This window comes from Rhipicephalus microplus, chromosome X (genome assembly GCF_043290135.1).
Source record: "Rhipicephalus microplus isolate Deutch F79 chromosome X, USDA_Rmic, whole genome shotgun sequence".
Lineage (NCBI taxonomy): Eukaryota > Metazoa > Arthropoda > Arachnida > Ixodida > Ixodidae > Rhipicephalus > Rhipicephalus microplus.
In genome coordinates this window covers 20071810-20087246 of record NC_134710.1, presented here as the reverse complement: position 1 = coordinate 20087246, position 15437 = coordinate 20071810, and the positions used below count along the sequence as shown (strand labels likewise).

Sequence of the window (15437 nt, the reverse complement as noted above, 5' to 3'; positions counted from 1 at the left end):
ACTAAGCCTTAAACCTGTCCACTCATTAAAATGGCTTTAGCCATGGTTTATTATTATCAGCCGCATTAGCTCCAACATCAATATGCACACGATTGCCTTACATAGGTGGTATGTGGTGTTTAACGTCCCAAAACCACCATATTATTATGAGGGACGCCGGAGTGGAGGCTCTGGAAATTTTGACCACCTGGGGTTCTTTAACGTGCATCCAAATCTGAGCACACGGGCCTAACACATTTCCGCCTCTACGGAAATGCAGCCGCCGCTGCCGGGATTTCGATCCCGCGACCTGCGGGACAGCAGCCGGGTACCTTAGCCACTAGACCACCGTAACGGGGCGATTACTTTATATATAGGTACAGGGTACTTCCCTACAACTCAAAATGATGTGACGCTTAACAACATGTTGAAAGATCATGAATTTTTCTTTGCACTTGTGGCAGAAAAAGGGCAGCTATTTCAGCCCGTGCACTACAAAGACTGACATGAAATTCGTACATAATTAAAAGCTCAAATTTAAAAAGTTGAAACAAATGTCCACCTATATCACCTGCATGCAACGTGACATGTTGGTGCCAACATTTCCAGTAAACCAGAGAATTTACACTGTAGGGAAAACCAATAGCTATAAATTTTGTAACTTACACAATGCATGAAGTTGTAAAGGGGCATCATTACGGTGAGGTGAATGTCAAGTAATGGCTGTCACAAGGCCCCAGAATGCCGTAGTATTTGCATACTTACTGTGGTATCCTTTAGTGTTGCTTCCTCCTCAGTCTCGGTCATGGTCATGGGCTGCACAGCAGAAGAATAGGGTTTCAGACTCGGTGAGATGGCTAGTAAAGAACACGTCAATAGCACAGATACTTTGTAGATTTGAGAGTATCATCATCGTCAGTAGCCTGTTAAGTCCATTTAACAGCTTGTTATGTCTAACAATTCCAATCCGCCCTGGCAACTTGAAGCTTCTATTACCTGATGAAATGCTTTTTTAAAGTTTATAATGGATATCCCTATACCTTGGCAGTGTGCGATAAGTTGCCTAATCTCTTGTGAGAATATGCGTGATGTCTTTCTACGTGGTCCATCAAATACTTATACTGATTTCAATCCCGTGCACTCTCTTTTGTGCCTACTTTGAGTGAACTTGCCACGAAGCTGGTGTTTGAAGTTCTGTGCTTTGTGCGTAAAATCGGCTTGTTTTGTATAGGCGAAATGTTGCCTTATTTTTAGCTTTATTTTTATTTTGCACCTTACGATGCTGTGTCCGCTACATAATTTCACCCAATATTTTCTACATTTTGCGCTATGCTCTGGTCAGTGCATAATATATAATCTATTCTGTTCTGCCATGAGCACTTTTCAGTGACTATTTCTTGTTTTCTGCATGCGTGCTGTCTTCATAATGCATCAGCCACTCCTTTTGAGAGTTCCACCTAATGTTCTTCACTGCCATTCGAAATGAGTGTGGTAATCACCTGCAGCCAGTTCGATCAATTCTTTTTGTCCCATTTTAGAGCTGAAGTCACTGGTGACTACTGTTTTTTTAGCCTGCATTGCATTTTAGCACAAAGCCATGCCAGCACTTGGAAGTTCTTCAGGAAAAGACCTATACAGGTGTTGAAGGGATACCGCGCTAAAAAGGAGAAATCAGACAAAGAAGGACACATACAGAGCATTGAGTTACAACAAAAGTTTGTTCTTCCACCCGCGCATGTAAACGTATGCAGTGGAACGAAAAAAAAGTGATCGTCAAAGATAAAAAATAAATATCAACATCATAACAAATAACCTGATATAAACGCAATTTTATTTTCTGAGAGTGCAACTGATTGTCTGGTTTTTGGTGCTGTTTCCTTACAACTTGTATGTCATACCAGCACGCCCAAGCAACCACTTACCTGAGTCATGTTACCTGCAGTAACATGACTCAGTTGAGGAGTCATGTTAACAGATGTAGGTACAATGGCAGAAATACATGGCAGAGGTGCAAAACTGCACCAGACTTAACAACTAAGCCTTAAACCTGTTCACTCATTAAAATGGCTTTAGCCATGGTTTATTATTATCAGCCGCATTAGCTCCAACATCAATATGCACACGATTGCCTTACATAGGTGGTATGTGATGTTTAACGTCCCAAAACCACCATATTATTATGAGGGACGCCGGAGTGGAGGCTCTGGAAATTTTGACCACCTGGGGTTCTTTAACGTGCATCCAAATCTGAGCACACGGGCCTAACACATTTCCGCCTCCATCGGAAATGCAGCCGCCGCTGCCGGGATTTCGATCCCGCGACCTGCGGGACAGCAGCCGGGTACCATAGCCACTAGACCACCGTGGCGGGGCGATTACTTTATATATATGTACAGGGTACTTCCCTACAACTCAAAATGATGAGAAGCTTAACAACATGTTGAAAGATCGTGAATTTTTCTTTGAACTTGTGGCAGAAAAAGGAACGCTATTTGAGCCCGTGCACTACAAAGACTGACATGAAATTCGTACATAATTAAAAGCTCAAATTTAAAAGTTGAAACAAATATCCACCTATATCGCCTGCATGCAACGTGACATTTTGGTGCCAACATTTCCAGTATACCAAAAAATTTACACTGTAGGGAAAACCAATATCTATATATTTTGTAATTTACACAATGCATCAAGTTGTAAGGGGGCATCATTATGGTAAGGTGAATGCCAAGTAACGGCTGTCACAAGGCCCCAGAATGCCGTAGTATTTGCATACTTACTTTTGTGTCCTTGAAGGTTGCTTCTTTCTCAGTCTCGGTCATGGTCATGGGCTGCACAGCAGAAGAATAGGGTTTCAGACTCGGTAAGATGGCTAGTAAAGAACACGTCAATAGCACAGATACTTTGAATATTTGAGAGTATCATCATCGTCAGTAGCCTGTTAAGTCCATTTAACAGCTTGTTATGTCTAACAATGCCAATCCACCCCGGCAACTTGAAGCTTCTATTACCTGATTAAATGCTTTTTCAAAGTTTATAATGGATATCCCCATACCTTGGCAGTGTGCGATAAGTTGCCTAATCTCTTGTGAGAATATGCGTGACGTCTTTCTACGTGGTTCGTCAAATACTTATACTGATTTCAATCTCGTGCACTGTCTCTTGTGCCGACTTTGAGTGAACTTGCCACGAAGCTGGTGTTTGAAATTCTCTGCTTTGTGTGTAAAATCGGCTTGTTTTGTATAAGCGAAATCTTGCCTTATTTTGAGCTTTAGTCTTATTTGGCACCTTACCATGCTGTGTCCACTACATAATTTCACCCAATACTTTCTACATTTTGCACTATGCTCTGGTCAGTGCATAATATATAATCTAATATGTTCTGCCATGAGCACTTTTCATTGACTATTTCATGTTTTCTGCATGCGTGCTGTCTTCATAATGCATCAGCCACTCCTTTTGAATGTTCCACCTAATGCTCTTCACTGCCATTTAAAATGAGTGTGGTAATCACCTGCAGCCAGTTCGTTCAATTGTTTTTGTCCAATTTTAGTGCTGACGTCACTGGTGACTACTGTTTTTTTAGCCTGCATTTTTCCCTTCCCAATGCTGACTCTCCTTCCTCACAGAAATATTTAAATAACCATACTACTTATTCATGTCATTTCTGCATCTCATTGTGAGAACAGTACATATTATCTTGCATGGCTGTATTTACGACTTGTTCTTCAGTGTGTTTCACATTACCTCGCATGGTTCCTGTAGACATGTTGTGTAAGCATCTGTGCTCATTAATATAGTCGAATCTTATTAAACATAACCTGATGGGACCAGAAATTGTGTTCAGCTGAACAGTTCTGTTTGCTGAGAGAATCCAGGTATGAAACCATCATTCTAGAAAGAGCTCTGTTTACAGACAGCCTAATGTACACATTTATACCAAAAAATTAATAATACTGTTTGTCAAGCATAAACTTCTTTATGTTCTCTCAATTTTTTTAAAGACTAGAGTTCACATGTATAACAGAGGCAGGCCTCAGTACTTCAAGAGCAGTAAGTAGTTCAATGATCAGTATGGCTACATTTTGTCTGAATTGTGGTCGTATTGTATAAAGATTTGGTTTCTTAAGTGGTTGCTTTACCAACACCACAGAATGCTCACATGTATTAGATATGTTCACATCATTCTCAGTGTCGGAGAGAGGCTGCACAGCTAAGGAGCATTCAAATAAGTTAGTATCCGCAGCCAAAACCCAGTGCGCCAAAACAGTAAATGTTAAGTAGCCTATGCTATATCTCTAATCACAGTGAGAACTTGGGAGTAGTGCATCAAGGAAATCTCAGCAGATGAAACCTCTCACACTGTGCAACATCACTAAAAAGTGGTATGCCACATGTATTTAACAATATTGATTGTTAACACTATATGAAGACATAGAAGTACACCAGTAGGCATTGTAAAAAGGTAAGTTCAAGCATGAACACTATCAAAAAGAGGCTTGAGGGGCCCTCATTACTGTTGGGCAACCTGATATCTTTTAGCAGACATTCATTATGATTCTTCTGGTGCAATGTATGCATCAATTAATACTGCTTATGCTACCTTTACACTGCTTGTGTTCATGTTCCCTGTTAGTCTGTCTGTGATGTTAGAAAATATTCACAGTACAAGACAGGAATATTTGGAGAGTCCTTTAGCCAAAAATGAAATTAGGCAATGTGGTTTTAACAAGATGGCATCATTCTTGGGGGACTGCACAACTTTCGATACCTTCAGGGGTAAGAAATTTGAGGCTGCAGAGAAGATTTTGTCATTTGATGGCAGAGTGATACAGAAAACTGGTGCACTCTGGTCATTCTGTTTAGCGGCCCAGTTGGTCACAAAGCTTAGAATAATGTTGCGCACTACACTATCTCGTAGTTTCTATCATTGGAAGCATGAAGTCGTTCAAAGAGCACTTTCGAATGCATAAGTGCATACTGAAAGGCGCGTTGCGCCAACGCTGAAGCTAGACAGCCTTCGGGGTGCTGAAGAAATTACTAGAACAAGGTTCATAAAGTTATGCGCGACTTCCCGATTGGACTGATTATTGTTGTGAGAAGTGGCTCGCAATTTTTCATCTGGGTTTCAGCAATGTTGCAGACTTCCCAAAAGTGAACATTAAGTGCCCCACAGCGCAAAGAAAACGCATTGGTTCAGCCCTGCCGCTTTTACATCCACGCGCGCGAGTGCTTGCCAGCCTCCCTCTAAGTGCATTCTTCGGAGTTTGGGCTGACCATGACTGGATCGGAAACACTTACTGTGCCTTTACTTGCTTGCGCACTTGTCCCAGCCGAGTCCGAAAGGGCGTCATCATTCGCCGACTTCTGCAAAAAGAAACCTAGCTTGTCGTCGAAATCACGAGCCGCACGCCAAGTGCACCCGTACCTTCTTTGATTCGGGAACATAATCTTGCCTAACCAAGCGCCGCCGCTCCATAACAACCTGAAGAAAATGATAATTGAGACTTTGAAGAACAAATACGCAATGTTCTCGTAGGTTATTAGGTAAATGATAAGCGATTTGCGTACCTTTCTTTCGTATCCCAGAGGCAGCATGGGGACGTTGTTTTCATCGTTTTTTTTTCGCTTTTTCCAATTTACCGACACCACCCACTGCCTCCGCAATTCAGGTGACGACGGAAAGCGATACAGTAAGAACATGTCACACCTGCAGTCGTCGCGTGGAGTGCTGTGTTGCGGGCACGCAATCGCACCTAAAATATTTCTTTTCCGCTGATTGTTGGTGCACCCATGTACGACACAACGATGGCCGGACGATTTGTTAGAGTACGCACCATTTCTTGCCATTGCAACTGCTGTTAATGGCAAAGACGCGCCGAATTCGCATGCCACATCCAAACGTACCAAGCGTTGAGGTTTAAGATGCACAGCCCAGAGCACGATGGCAACACTGAGAACACACTCTCGACCCCAGCAGCTCGGGGGTTCGAGAGTGCTGCTAGGGTAGCTAGAATGGGGGGGGGGGGGGGGTAAAAAGCGGCCGCCGAATCCAGTCCCCAACGCGCGCCGATGCCGCTTGGGGTGCTGCATGCACCGGCGCGAGTAACCTTGGACAATGTTTAGAGGAGGCGTTGCCTTGGAACATAGAGTTTCTCAAAATTAACTGGAGGGCACTCTGTCGCTGCGATCGTTCAGCAACCATGGGAATGATGGGTAGCCAGGACAGTACACACATTTGCCTAGTCTTTGTACTTGTGGGTGGCAAATCCTACTTGAGGCTTCGTTTATTGCTGTGCTTCGGTTTGGTTTCGAAAGAAAGATTCATCTTTTTGAACTTCGTGACCCGATTTGGAAAGATAAGTTTAAAAGAATAAGATGGTGAAGCGCAACCGCTGAACATTTGCTAATATTTGTTTCGTGATAAAACAGCTTCAAGCCACACAAACACACACGGAGCCAAAAGCAGGCCAGAAGTACGAAGTTTAGACACATGTGTACTACCCAGCTTTTGTGTCATAGCCATGCCTGCGCAACGTTTAGTGTGGGCTCTACGTGCACATAAAGCTTTACCTTTCTTTTGTTGCCACTAAACTGCTGTTATGACTGTCACGTATATGCTGCCTGTCAAGTGCGCCACTTGTCAACGGGCGGGAATGCCAGCCACCGGCCACTCTGCGGGTCACTCGCAGTGCCCGCTACTAAAGGAAAAGATGGCGAGGCTAAGAGCTCGAACTAATTATGGCGGGGCAAAATGGCGGCGCCACGAATCCAGGAGGGGGGATTCAAAGGGGGAGGCTCCGCACCTTGTTCGTACAGGTAAAGCTTGACCACGCACGCCTGGGGACTGGCACCCTGTGCGAGCGTATGGTAGCGGGGTCACTGTGTCTGGCCACCCGTGTCGGACCCGTACGGACCATCGAAGAAGATTCCGCAGCTTTCGGCCGGTTTTGGGGTGGTCGCGGCGAAGGAGGACCCGGGCGCCACAGTGGTTTACAAGCAGCCGCCATTTGATGTTTGCCCCATTTTTGTGGTGAAACTAGTGGTTGCAGTGTACTGTCAGGGGCGAGACTAATTTCGTCTTGGTGTCAGCATACGCCCCGCCCCTCAGGTCCGTGGAACCAACCCTACAGTGGATCGAGGATGTACTATTGAAGGCAAGGTCTCCCAACGTAGTGGTGGCAGGCGACTTCAATGCCAAACACCTAGCGTGGGGACTGAACGCCGGGGACGAGAGGGGAGCGCGCCTGCTAGTGTTCACTGCGGCAAACGAACTTATCGTATTGGACGACTTCAACTCACGTACCACGTACCAGACCCCATACGCGGCCAGTTGGATTGATGGAACGCTAGCCACGTCGACTGCCATGCAGTTCGGGTTCCAGAGGGTGGTACGTGAAGATGTCACTCATTCGGAGCACTGGTACATAGAAGTCCAAATCGGAGCAGACTAAGTCCAGCCCAGAAAGCAGTTGACGTGTTTCGCCCAGGCCGAACTCCTCAGGGTGCTCGCAAGGGACGTTTGGTTTGACCAGGCTGTAGGGGCCGACATCGCACCTCCGGTGGCACTCGATTACGTCACGGAAGCGTTCTATAAAGTCTTTTGCGGCCATCAACGAAAACACCTGCACCCAGTCAAGTCGAGGACTGGGAAATCATGGGGAACGCTGCAACTGGCGGAGGATAGGAAGCGGGTCAACGCGATGCGAAGGCGGTACCAACGTTGCCGAGACGGGGACCTCGAGAGGAATCTATCGCTGCGAATACACTAAGGTGTTCGCACTGTTCTGGGCTCAAATAAGAGAGGCAAAAGACCGATACGCGGCCGAGTGTGACTCAGCCTGTTTGAGACGCAGCTTATTTTCAGCCCCTTTCAGAGAGGCCTTCAGTCGCACTTGCGACTGAAGGCTTCTCTTCTTGCCGCCCTTATCCCTATCTCATTTCAGTAGTTCACGAGTTTGACCACCAGAGGGCGAGCACTTTCTCGAAGAAACATGGCGTCTCAGCATGTGCGTCCACGCCGGCTCCTGCTATGGTCTTGTTAAGCCTCTCTGTCAGTCCATTGGATTGAGGGTGATAAGCCGTCGTTTTTCGCTGACTTGTGCAGCTCAATTTGAAAATGTCCTCCTATCATTCGTGCTGTAAACGACGTCCATGTGTCCGTAATCACGCATGACGGGGCACCATGCCGTAGGACGATTTGGTGCACGAAGAACTGCGCGACCTCGGAGGCCGTGCCACGGGGTAACGTTTTTGTTTCAGCATAACGAGTAAGGTAATCAGTTGCAACTATGATCCATTTGTTCCCAGAGGACGACAAAGGGAAAAGTCCGAGAAGGTCCATTCCCACGGGGTCAAATGGTGTCCGTGGTGGTGCAATTGGCTGGAACAGGCTTGCGGGTTTCAAAGGCGGAGTCTTGCGGTGCTGACACTCACAGCAGCCTTTCACAGTGATGTACATTAGTTGATAGTCGCGGCCATTAATACTGTTGGCGTATTCTGGCGAGAGTTCGCGAATAGCCCAAATGTCCTGACGTGGGCTCGTCGTGGCACGCAAGGAGGATCTCATCACGCATGTCGGTAGGAACAACGAGTGGGAAGGCTTTGTTGCTACCACGGGCCTTTTTCTTGTAAAGAATGCCTCTTCTTAGACCGAAAGAAGACAACTCGTGAGCAATGTGTTGAGGGACCTGAGAGTTCAGGCCTTCCAGGGAATCAATAGCTGAGCGTGATTCTTCGTCTTCCGATGTTTGGACACGAATTCCGAATCGCTAACTGCTCTGAGAAAGCCATCTTCATCCTCAGAGTCTCTGACAGCGTGTCCCAAGGGAGCTCGAGAAAGCGAGTCGGCATCTTCGTGCTTGCGTCCTGACCTGTACACAATCGTAATGTTGAACTCCTGCAAACGCAAACTCCACCGAGCGAGACGGCCGGATGGATCTCTGAGACTGGCCAGCCAGCAGAGCGAGTGGTGGTCAGTCACCACTTTGAAGGAACGACCGTAGAGGTAAGGCCAAAATTCGGTCGTCGCCCACACGACTGCGAGACATTCTTTTTCTGATGTAGAATAGCTGGTCTCGGCTAGAGAAAGAGTACGACTGGCGTAAGCTATTACATGCTCAACGCCGCTGTGTCGTTGTACAAGGACAGTGCCAAGTCCAATGTTGCTAGCATCTGTAGGAATTTCTGTAGCAGCGTCCTCATCGAAATGGGCAAGAACAGGGGCTGTTTGCATTCTCTGTCGTAGCTCTGTGAACTCTGTATCTTGTTCTGCGCTCCAAGTAAAGGACACATCATCTCGGGTGAGTTGCGTACGAGGTTCAGCTATCTTCGAGAAGTTCGCGATAAATCGGCGATAATACGCGCAGAAGAACACGTGCTTGCTAATGTTTTATTTCTCTGGGCTCTGATGCTTAGAGTTCGACAAAGTCCTTAGATGCCTGCAATGAAAGCTAGGGGTGGTGTTTAAAGCGATGACGTTTGACTATGTGTCGGACCTGTCAAGGCGCAACAGCTCCCTCGATTCCACAAATTTATCACAGATCCCGGCACATTTCCTTCATTAGTGTAACTTGTATTGACATAATGCTAAAAAGTAATCACAAATTTAATAATACAATCTCAAGAAACTGAAATGAGCAATTTAGATGAAGTTACCCAACTCTACCCTTGAAACTCGAGCTACCAGCAATAGGTGCGTAGCTGAGGACTGCGTGGCTGCTCTGTATACGTGTGTAAGCACAAGTATTTGTAACAACTCATGCAGTAGACGCGCTGCATTAGACGTGCTCCTGGAATTTCAATAAAAACCGACAAATACACTCACTTCACAAAACCATGTCTACGAATGTGGCCAAAGTTGCTCGAAATCGTTCTCGTGAAATGTTTCATAGCTGCCCTTCACGGCGTGCATCATTTCGGATAGCACAAGGTAACTTGAAGAGAGCGAAACCATTTTCTGTAGATTTACGGCAACCCAGAATTGTTGAAAAACTCGGATATTGCATTGAACGAGCACTGCAAAACAATCTTGGCCGACTTGGCGTACACTGAAACACTCCTCCTTTTCAGTTTGTCCTGGCTACGATTTCGTCTTTGGTCACGGCGAGAATCCGGCTGCAGCCATATGCGCATGCGTACTCGTTTTGAACCGTTTGCATAATAATAAATAGCACCACCAGCCATTTGCACGATCTCGAGCAAGAAATGGACCAATTACACACGCGGATAGCAGAGAAAAGAAGGAGTATGCTGCAGAGTGAGGCAGACTGCATCGAGAACAATGAGTGATGCTACCTTGGAAACGAGTTTAATCTAGGGGCCTTACTCGCGGGGCCAGCGGCACCCCACCTGACGGGCATCTAAAAATAGAGGAGGCGCTGAGCAAGCAAAGCACCTTGAACCTGTAAAACTTCCCAAGGTTGTAGGTTTGGTCTCCTGATAGAAAAAAGAAATTAACAAAGAAGACGTATATAACAAGCTTACATGCATCGCAACCACACTGTCAAATTAGAGAACTTGCATGAACGTCAAGCACAGTTGTGTCGAACGCTCGTGCCAAACTATATCAAGCTTCACCGCGCGATAAACCTAAAAAAAACCAACGATCGAGCTTGAACCAAGTGCACGAGCCCGGTTACTTCAACGATCGGGATAGCCGGATCGTTGTCACACAAGCTAGAAACCTCAAAGCACCTTACGCACGAACATACCCAAAGAAATGAAACCTACCGAAGTGGGGACGTTGGACGCCGTTTGGGCGCGCACCTCCTTGATGAGGCAGGCCAGGGCTACGGGGTTTACGCCGCTTTCGCACAGCTTGACGCAGAGACCGAGCGATTGAGCGTCCAGGCCCGTGTTCAACAGCTGAGACATCTCCAGTAACACTGCACAGTCAGATGCAGCAGGCGTTGTTTGCTTAGGTTGCAAAGAAGGCAGATGCTTGGCCAGAAAGTGAGAAATGTTTACAAACCTTCGAAAGTTTCTATGACAGCTGCCCGCTGTTCATCACCGCCGGGAGCCGCCATCTTTTGTTCGTTTCTTCTAGGGCATAAAATGGCAGAGACTTGTCTTGTCTTGTCTTGTCTCCTGGGAGATCTTGGCTCATACCCACATGGGGGATTGGCCACACTGTACCTCATAATGGATCATTTTTTACAACGCAAAAAAATAAAGATAAATTAGATAGGAACAATAATAATGTTCCTTTGAAAAACGTGAGAAAATTGCAGAAGAATGCGATAAACCAGACTTGCTTGCTTGCTTGTTCCTTTCTTTTGTGGCTCTCGCCCACTAAGGGGGATTGGCCAAGAAGCCGGTGGTTAATGCAAGTCAATACCTTTAGATTTTCTAGACTAGGGGAATATGATTACTGTGTTTTGACTGTGAAATCAATTTGGCGCAATGTAAAAAAAGAAAAAAAGGGGGAGAGAAATAATAGAATTTGTTTAATATCCGAGGTGGAATCGTTATATGAAATTCTCCTGAGAGTTGAATCATTGCAGTGTATCAGCTAAAAGATAAGTGGTAGTGTGGCTAGTAAAATTCGAGAGCTGATCGCTGACTCAGCAAGGTAATCTCCTTGTATTATATATGAATTCGCAGAGAGCCCCGCAGATGTTCCTGTCGCTGTGTCCCAATGAAGTGGCCCCAAAAGACAAAATATTGGGAGTATTAAGTGGTATTCCTAGTTTTTTGAATAAAATTTCGAAGCAGTTTTTTCTTTGATTTTTGAATCAGTGACATGTGTAAGAAAATGGCCGATATGTTAAGGTTCGTTACAGCTTGAGCACAGAGGGGATGGCACCAGACAAGACCTGTTTAAGTGGAAATTAAGAGGTGGTACACGGCAACGTAATTTTGTTATCAAGACTAGAATGCTGCGCCGTGCGGCGCACGAGCCAAACGGTTGCTGCGTCGCACGAAAGTGACGTCATGCATTTTTCGGTGAGGCGCTTTGTTTCAATAGTCGGGAGTGTCTAGCGGTACGTCTAGACATAACGATAAAAGCCGGTAAAGTTACGTCCAAACGAAAAAGTGAACAAAAAATGTTAGTTAAGTTTAGCGTGACCACAATACAAAACCGGCATGTTTGCCATCTTAAACAGATTGGCAGCTGTGGCGTAGTTGGCTAAAGCAACACATCAACTGGTGAGGTCAGTGGGGCAAGTCCCATTGGAGTTTATGTTTCGTAGTTTTTCTTTTTTTGTCTCTTGCAAAATTGACTATATTTATTATGATAAAGTGTTTTGCGAATTAGTGCTCTTAATAGGCGAGACGCAAAAAGACACAAAAAACTCGAATGCAGCTAGCTGCATTGGTTTCTTCGGCACAGGGGTCAGGAATGTTGATTATCACGGTTTATCAAAGTTTTGATGACAGGAAGGCGCACTGCGACGTAGTCTCGGGCAACTTTTTTATGTCGCTCAGTGTACCATCAGCTGACGAGGTAACCGGCAGGCCACTTTCTCTAAAAATACTGACGTGTCACCGCAATGTTCTAGGTTATCAGCACTTGATAAACAATGTCCAAGGGCAAATGCCGACGGCGTTAGTGTTGTGTTCTGGGTTTCGCTTTCAGATTGACATTTGAGGATGCCAGGGGGCGCCGCTCTGGCATCTAGGATTTCAAGGCGACTGTGAAATAAAGACAGTGTGTGTTGGGTAACCGTGGAGTGTGGTTGTTGTTCTTCCTTCGGCGTTTCGCGCCAACCCGCGTGTTCGGGCTGGTCGGCGTCGCCGCCGGCCGCGTACGTCTCCGTCGGCCGTCTTCTTCTTCTGCTACGTCGGGACCAGCCAGCCCCCAACACTGCAGTTAGCCCATCTAACTACAAAGCAGCTTGTCTGCCTAGCTCAATAACACGCGCGGCCTGTGACAGCACGGAAGCATTCACGTAGCAACGAATGAAAATGGCCGTACGTGTTCGCACTTGACAAAACAGACGGCAATGCAGTAGCTCTGGCCTTCGGAGATCACAGGCTTCAGAAGAACAATACAATAAAGTTGTTTCCATTCATCGCATGAACACTTCGCCGACGCACAGGGGGGGGGGGGGCAAGGTTCCTTTTGGCGTTGCATAAGTTTGTTGCTAGACTTTGGGGTGGTTGTTGTCAGACTGCCGCTAAATTTGGCTGAAAAGTTTTCTTCTGTAGTTGTGGCTTTTTCGTAAGACTTTGGTGCTATCCGCGGCGCATTTTTTGGCTGAAAATGTTTCTGCTGTACTTGTGGCTTCTCCGTAATAGTTTGATGCTATCCGCGGTGCATTTCTTGGCTGAAAATTTTTCTTTTGTAGTTGTGGCTTCTCCGTAAGAGTTTGGTGCTATCCGCGGTGCATTTCGCGAGTGCATGACTGACGCTGGCCGTTTTTATTAACGGAATGAACCGAGCCTAGCAGAAGTCGAGCGTGGTGCTGCCGTGCAATTAAGAGGCCGTTTTAATTGCGTTTTAATTAATGGAATGAACTGAGCCTAGCAGAAGTCGAGCGTGGCGCTGCTGCGCAATTAAGAGGCCGTTTTAATTAACGGAATGAACCGCGCATTACAGAATTCGTTTTATTTACGGAATGAACTGCACCTAGCAGAAGTCAAGCGTGTTGCTGCCGTGCAATTCAGAGGCCGTTTTAATTCCGTTTTAATTAACGGAATGAACCGTGCATTACAGAATTCGTTTTATTTACAGAATGAACCGCGCCTAGCAGAAGTCGAGCGCGGCGCTGCTACGCAATTAAGAGGCCGTTTTGATTAACGGAATGAACCGCGCCTAGCAGAAGTCGAGCGCGGCGCTGCAGCGCAATTAAGAGGCTGGTTTGATTAACGGAATGAACCGCCCATTACAGAAGTCGAGGCGCGTTCTCTTGCTGTGTGCGCAGCTGTGCGATTAAGATATCGCGTCTCAGTACTGGGGATTACGGGGAAAACTGAATAGAGTCGCAGGAGGTGATGCGCTGCCCCCCTCCCCCTTACTTTTTTTTTCTCTCTCAGCTGATCGTGTCGCGTCGACCACGCGCTACGACGGGGGACGCTACGCTTCCCCTAGCTGTGTCAGCACAAGACATATCGTTCGGACTCGTGTATACATGTGATGAATAAGCATTCCAAGGCTGGTTAATCGGGGTATGTCGGATATGCTACAGCTATGTACACCTGGAAGGCTGCTTTATCGAAGCAGATGGAGCGCATTAAGCGCGACTTGCGCGTACCTGTAAATGGGACCCGGCCGACGAGCCACCGTCGCTTACAGGGCCCCACCCACAATAAGCTCAAACTACCAAAATTCCAAATAATGATTGTGTATTGTTTCTCAGCGCAAGAGCTTAGTATACAACAAGAAGAAAATGACATAATAAACATAATAATGACAATAATAATAATAAAACATATTGACAACATAAACATAAGAATAAAATGAAAATAAGTATCACTACGCGCTAATCACAATTAAACTGGAAACCGGCGAGCAATTACCTCCATTAATCAAAGAAAAGGGTCTTTCACGTTGGGACGTGCGTTAATTGATCTCCACCAAAGCCAGGCGAGGTGAGACGGCATAAGTGAGGTAGTCGTCTTGTTGCTGTTGCGAACGAGACGGCGCTTGGCCTTTTGCCATTCACTTTCAATCCTTTGCGTGTTGGCGCCTGCCGTAGGATCAACGAAGTTGACACTGTGGTTCACGGTATGCCAGTCCAAGTTTAGCGGTGTTCCGTTGGCATCCACAAGTCTGGGTATGCACAGGTACGCGGCCCACTCGTCGCTGTACACCGTCGTCCCGGGAAGAATGTGCTGCCGGTCGAAGCGATGGCGCAGGCGACAGTCCGATTTCACGAAGAAAGGCCTCTTCCGCGGCAGGGTACCTGATGATGCCGGTGATTTCGACAATGCTGGGGTCTATCCATGGCGTGGCCTTGACGAGACGCTTCCTGAACTGGTAACAGTGTAGCTTGCATGGCTAACGTTACTGCATTTTATAAGGGTCATGAGGTGAAAAAGGGATAGAGCGCTCTAACGTTGACAGGGCGCCTTCGTGATGCAGCATCAGCGGGGAAAGAGGGGGTGGGTCGACGTGGCAGCAGCATCTGCGGAGAAAGAGTCGATGGGCCACGGCCCTAACGCCACGCGAGCACCTGCGGAGAAAGACGGGATGGGCAAAGACACCCGGAATAAAAAAAAGATAAAAAACCTTTTTGGACCTCTAACGTTGGTTGACATGGCGCCGACCCGACGCGACGCGAGTGTCTGCGGATAAACAGGGGGTGGGCAAAGACGCCTGGAATAAAAAAAAACATAGAAAATAACCTTTTTGTACCTCTAACGTTGGTTGACATGGCACCGACTCGATGCGACGCGAGTGTCTGCGGAGAAAGAGGGGGTGGGTCACAGCGCCGACGCGACGCGAGCATATGTGTGAAAATACGGGATAGGCGAAGACGCCTTGAATCGTACAACACCTAGGTCACGTACTCCAC

General features: G+C 46.6%; 1 protein-coding gene across 2 annotated transcripts; it reads right to left on the bottom strand.

Moving 5' to 3' along the window:
• Positions 1-5208: 5208 nt before the first annotated feature.
• On the bottom strand, positions 5209-11042 carry LOC142777468 (mitotic-spindle organizing protein 1-like). 2 transcript variants are annotated; one of them, XM_075881917.1, is made up of 4 exons: positions 10949-11042; positions 10708-10862; positions 5405-5461; positions 5209-5343 (listed from the first exon to the last, which is right to left on the bottom strand). In XM_075881917.1, exons 1-4 carry the CDS (start codon positions 11001-11003, stop codon positions 5224-5226), a joined length of 387 nt encoding a protein of 128 aa, XP_075738032.1. In that variant the 5' UTR covers positions 11004-11042; the 3' UTR covers positions 5209-5223. The 2 variants fall into 2 exon arrangements, with proteins under 2 accessions (XP_075738032.1, XP_075738033.1); XM_075881918.1 differs by lacking the exon at positions 5405-5461.
• Positions 11043-15437: the final 4395 nt, after the last annotated feature.

Coding starts and splice junctions, on each gene's coding strand:
- LOC142777468 (XM_075881917.1), bottom strand. CDS start 11,003: ATGGCGGCTCCCGGCGGTGATGAACAGCGGGCAGCTGTCATAGAAACT. Junction 5,462..10,707: donor CGTCCAACGTCCCCACTTCG/GTAGGTTTCATT, acceptor CATTTTCTTCAG/GTTGTTATGGAGCGGCGGCG. Junction 5,344..5,404: donor ATGTTCCCGAATCAAAGAAG/GTACGGGTGCAC, acceptor TTCTTTTTGCAG/AAGTCGGCGAATGATGACGC.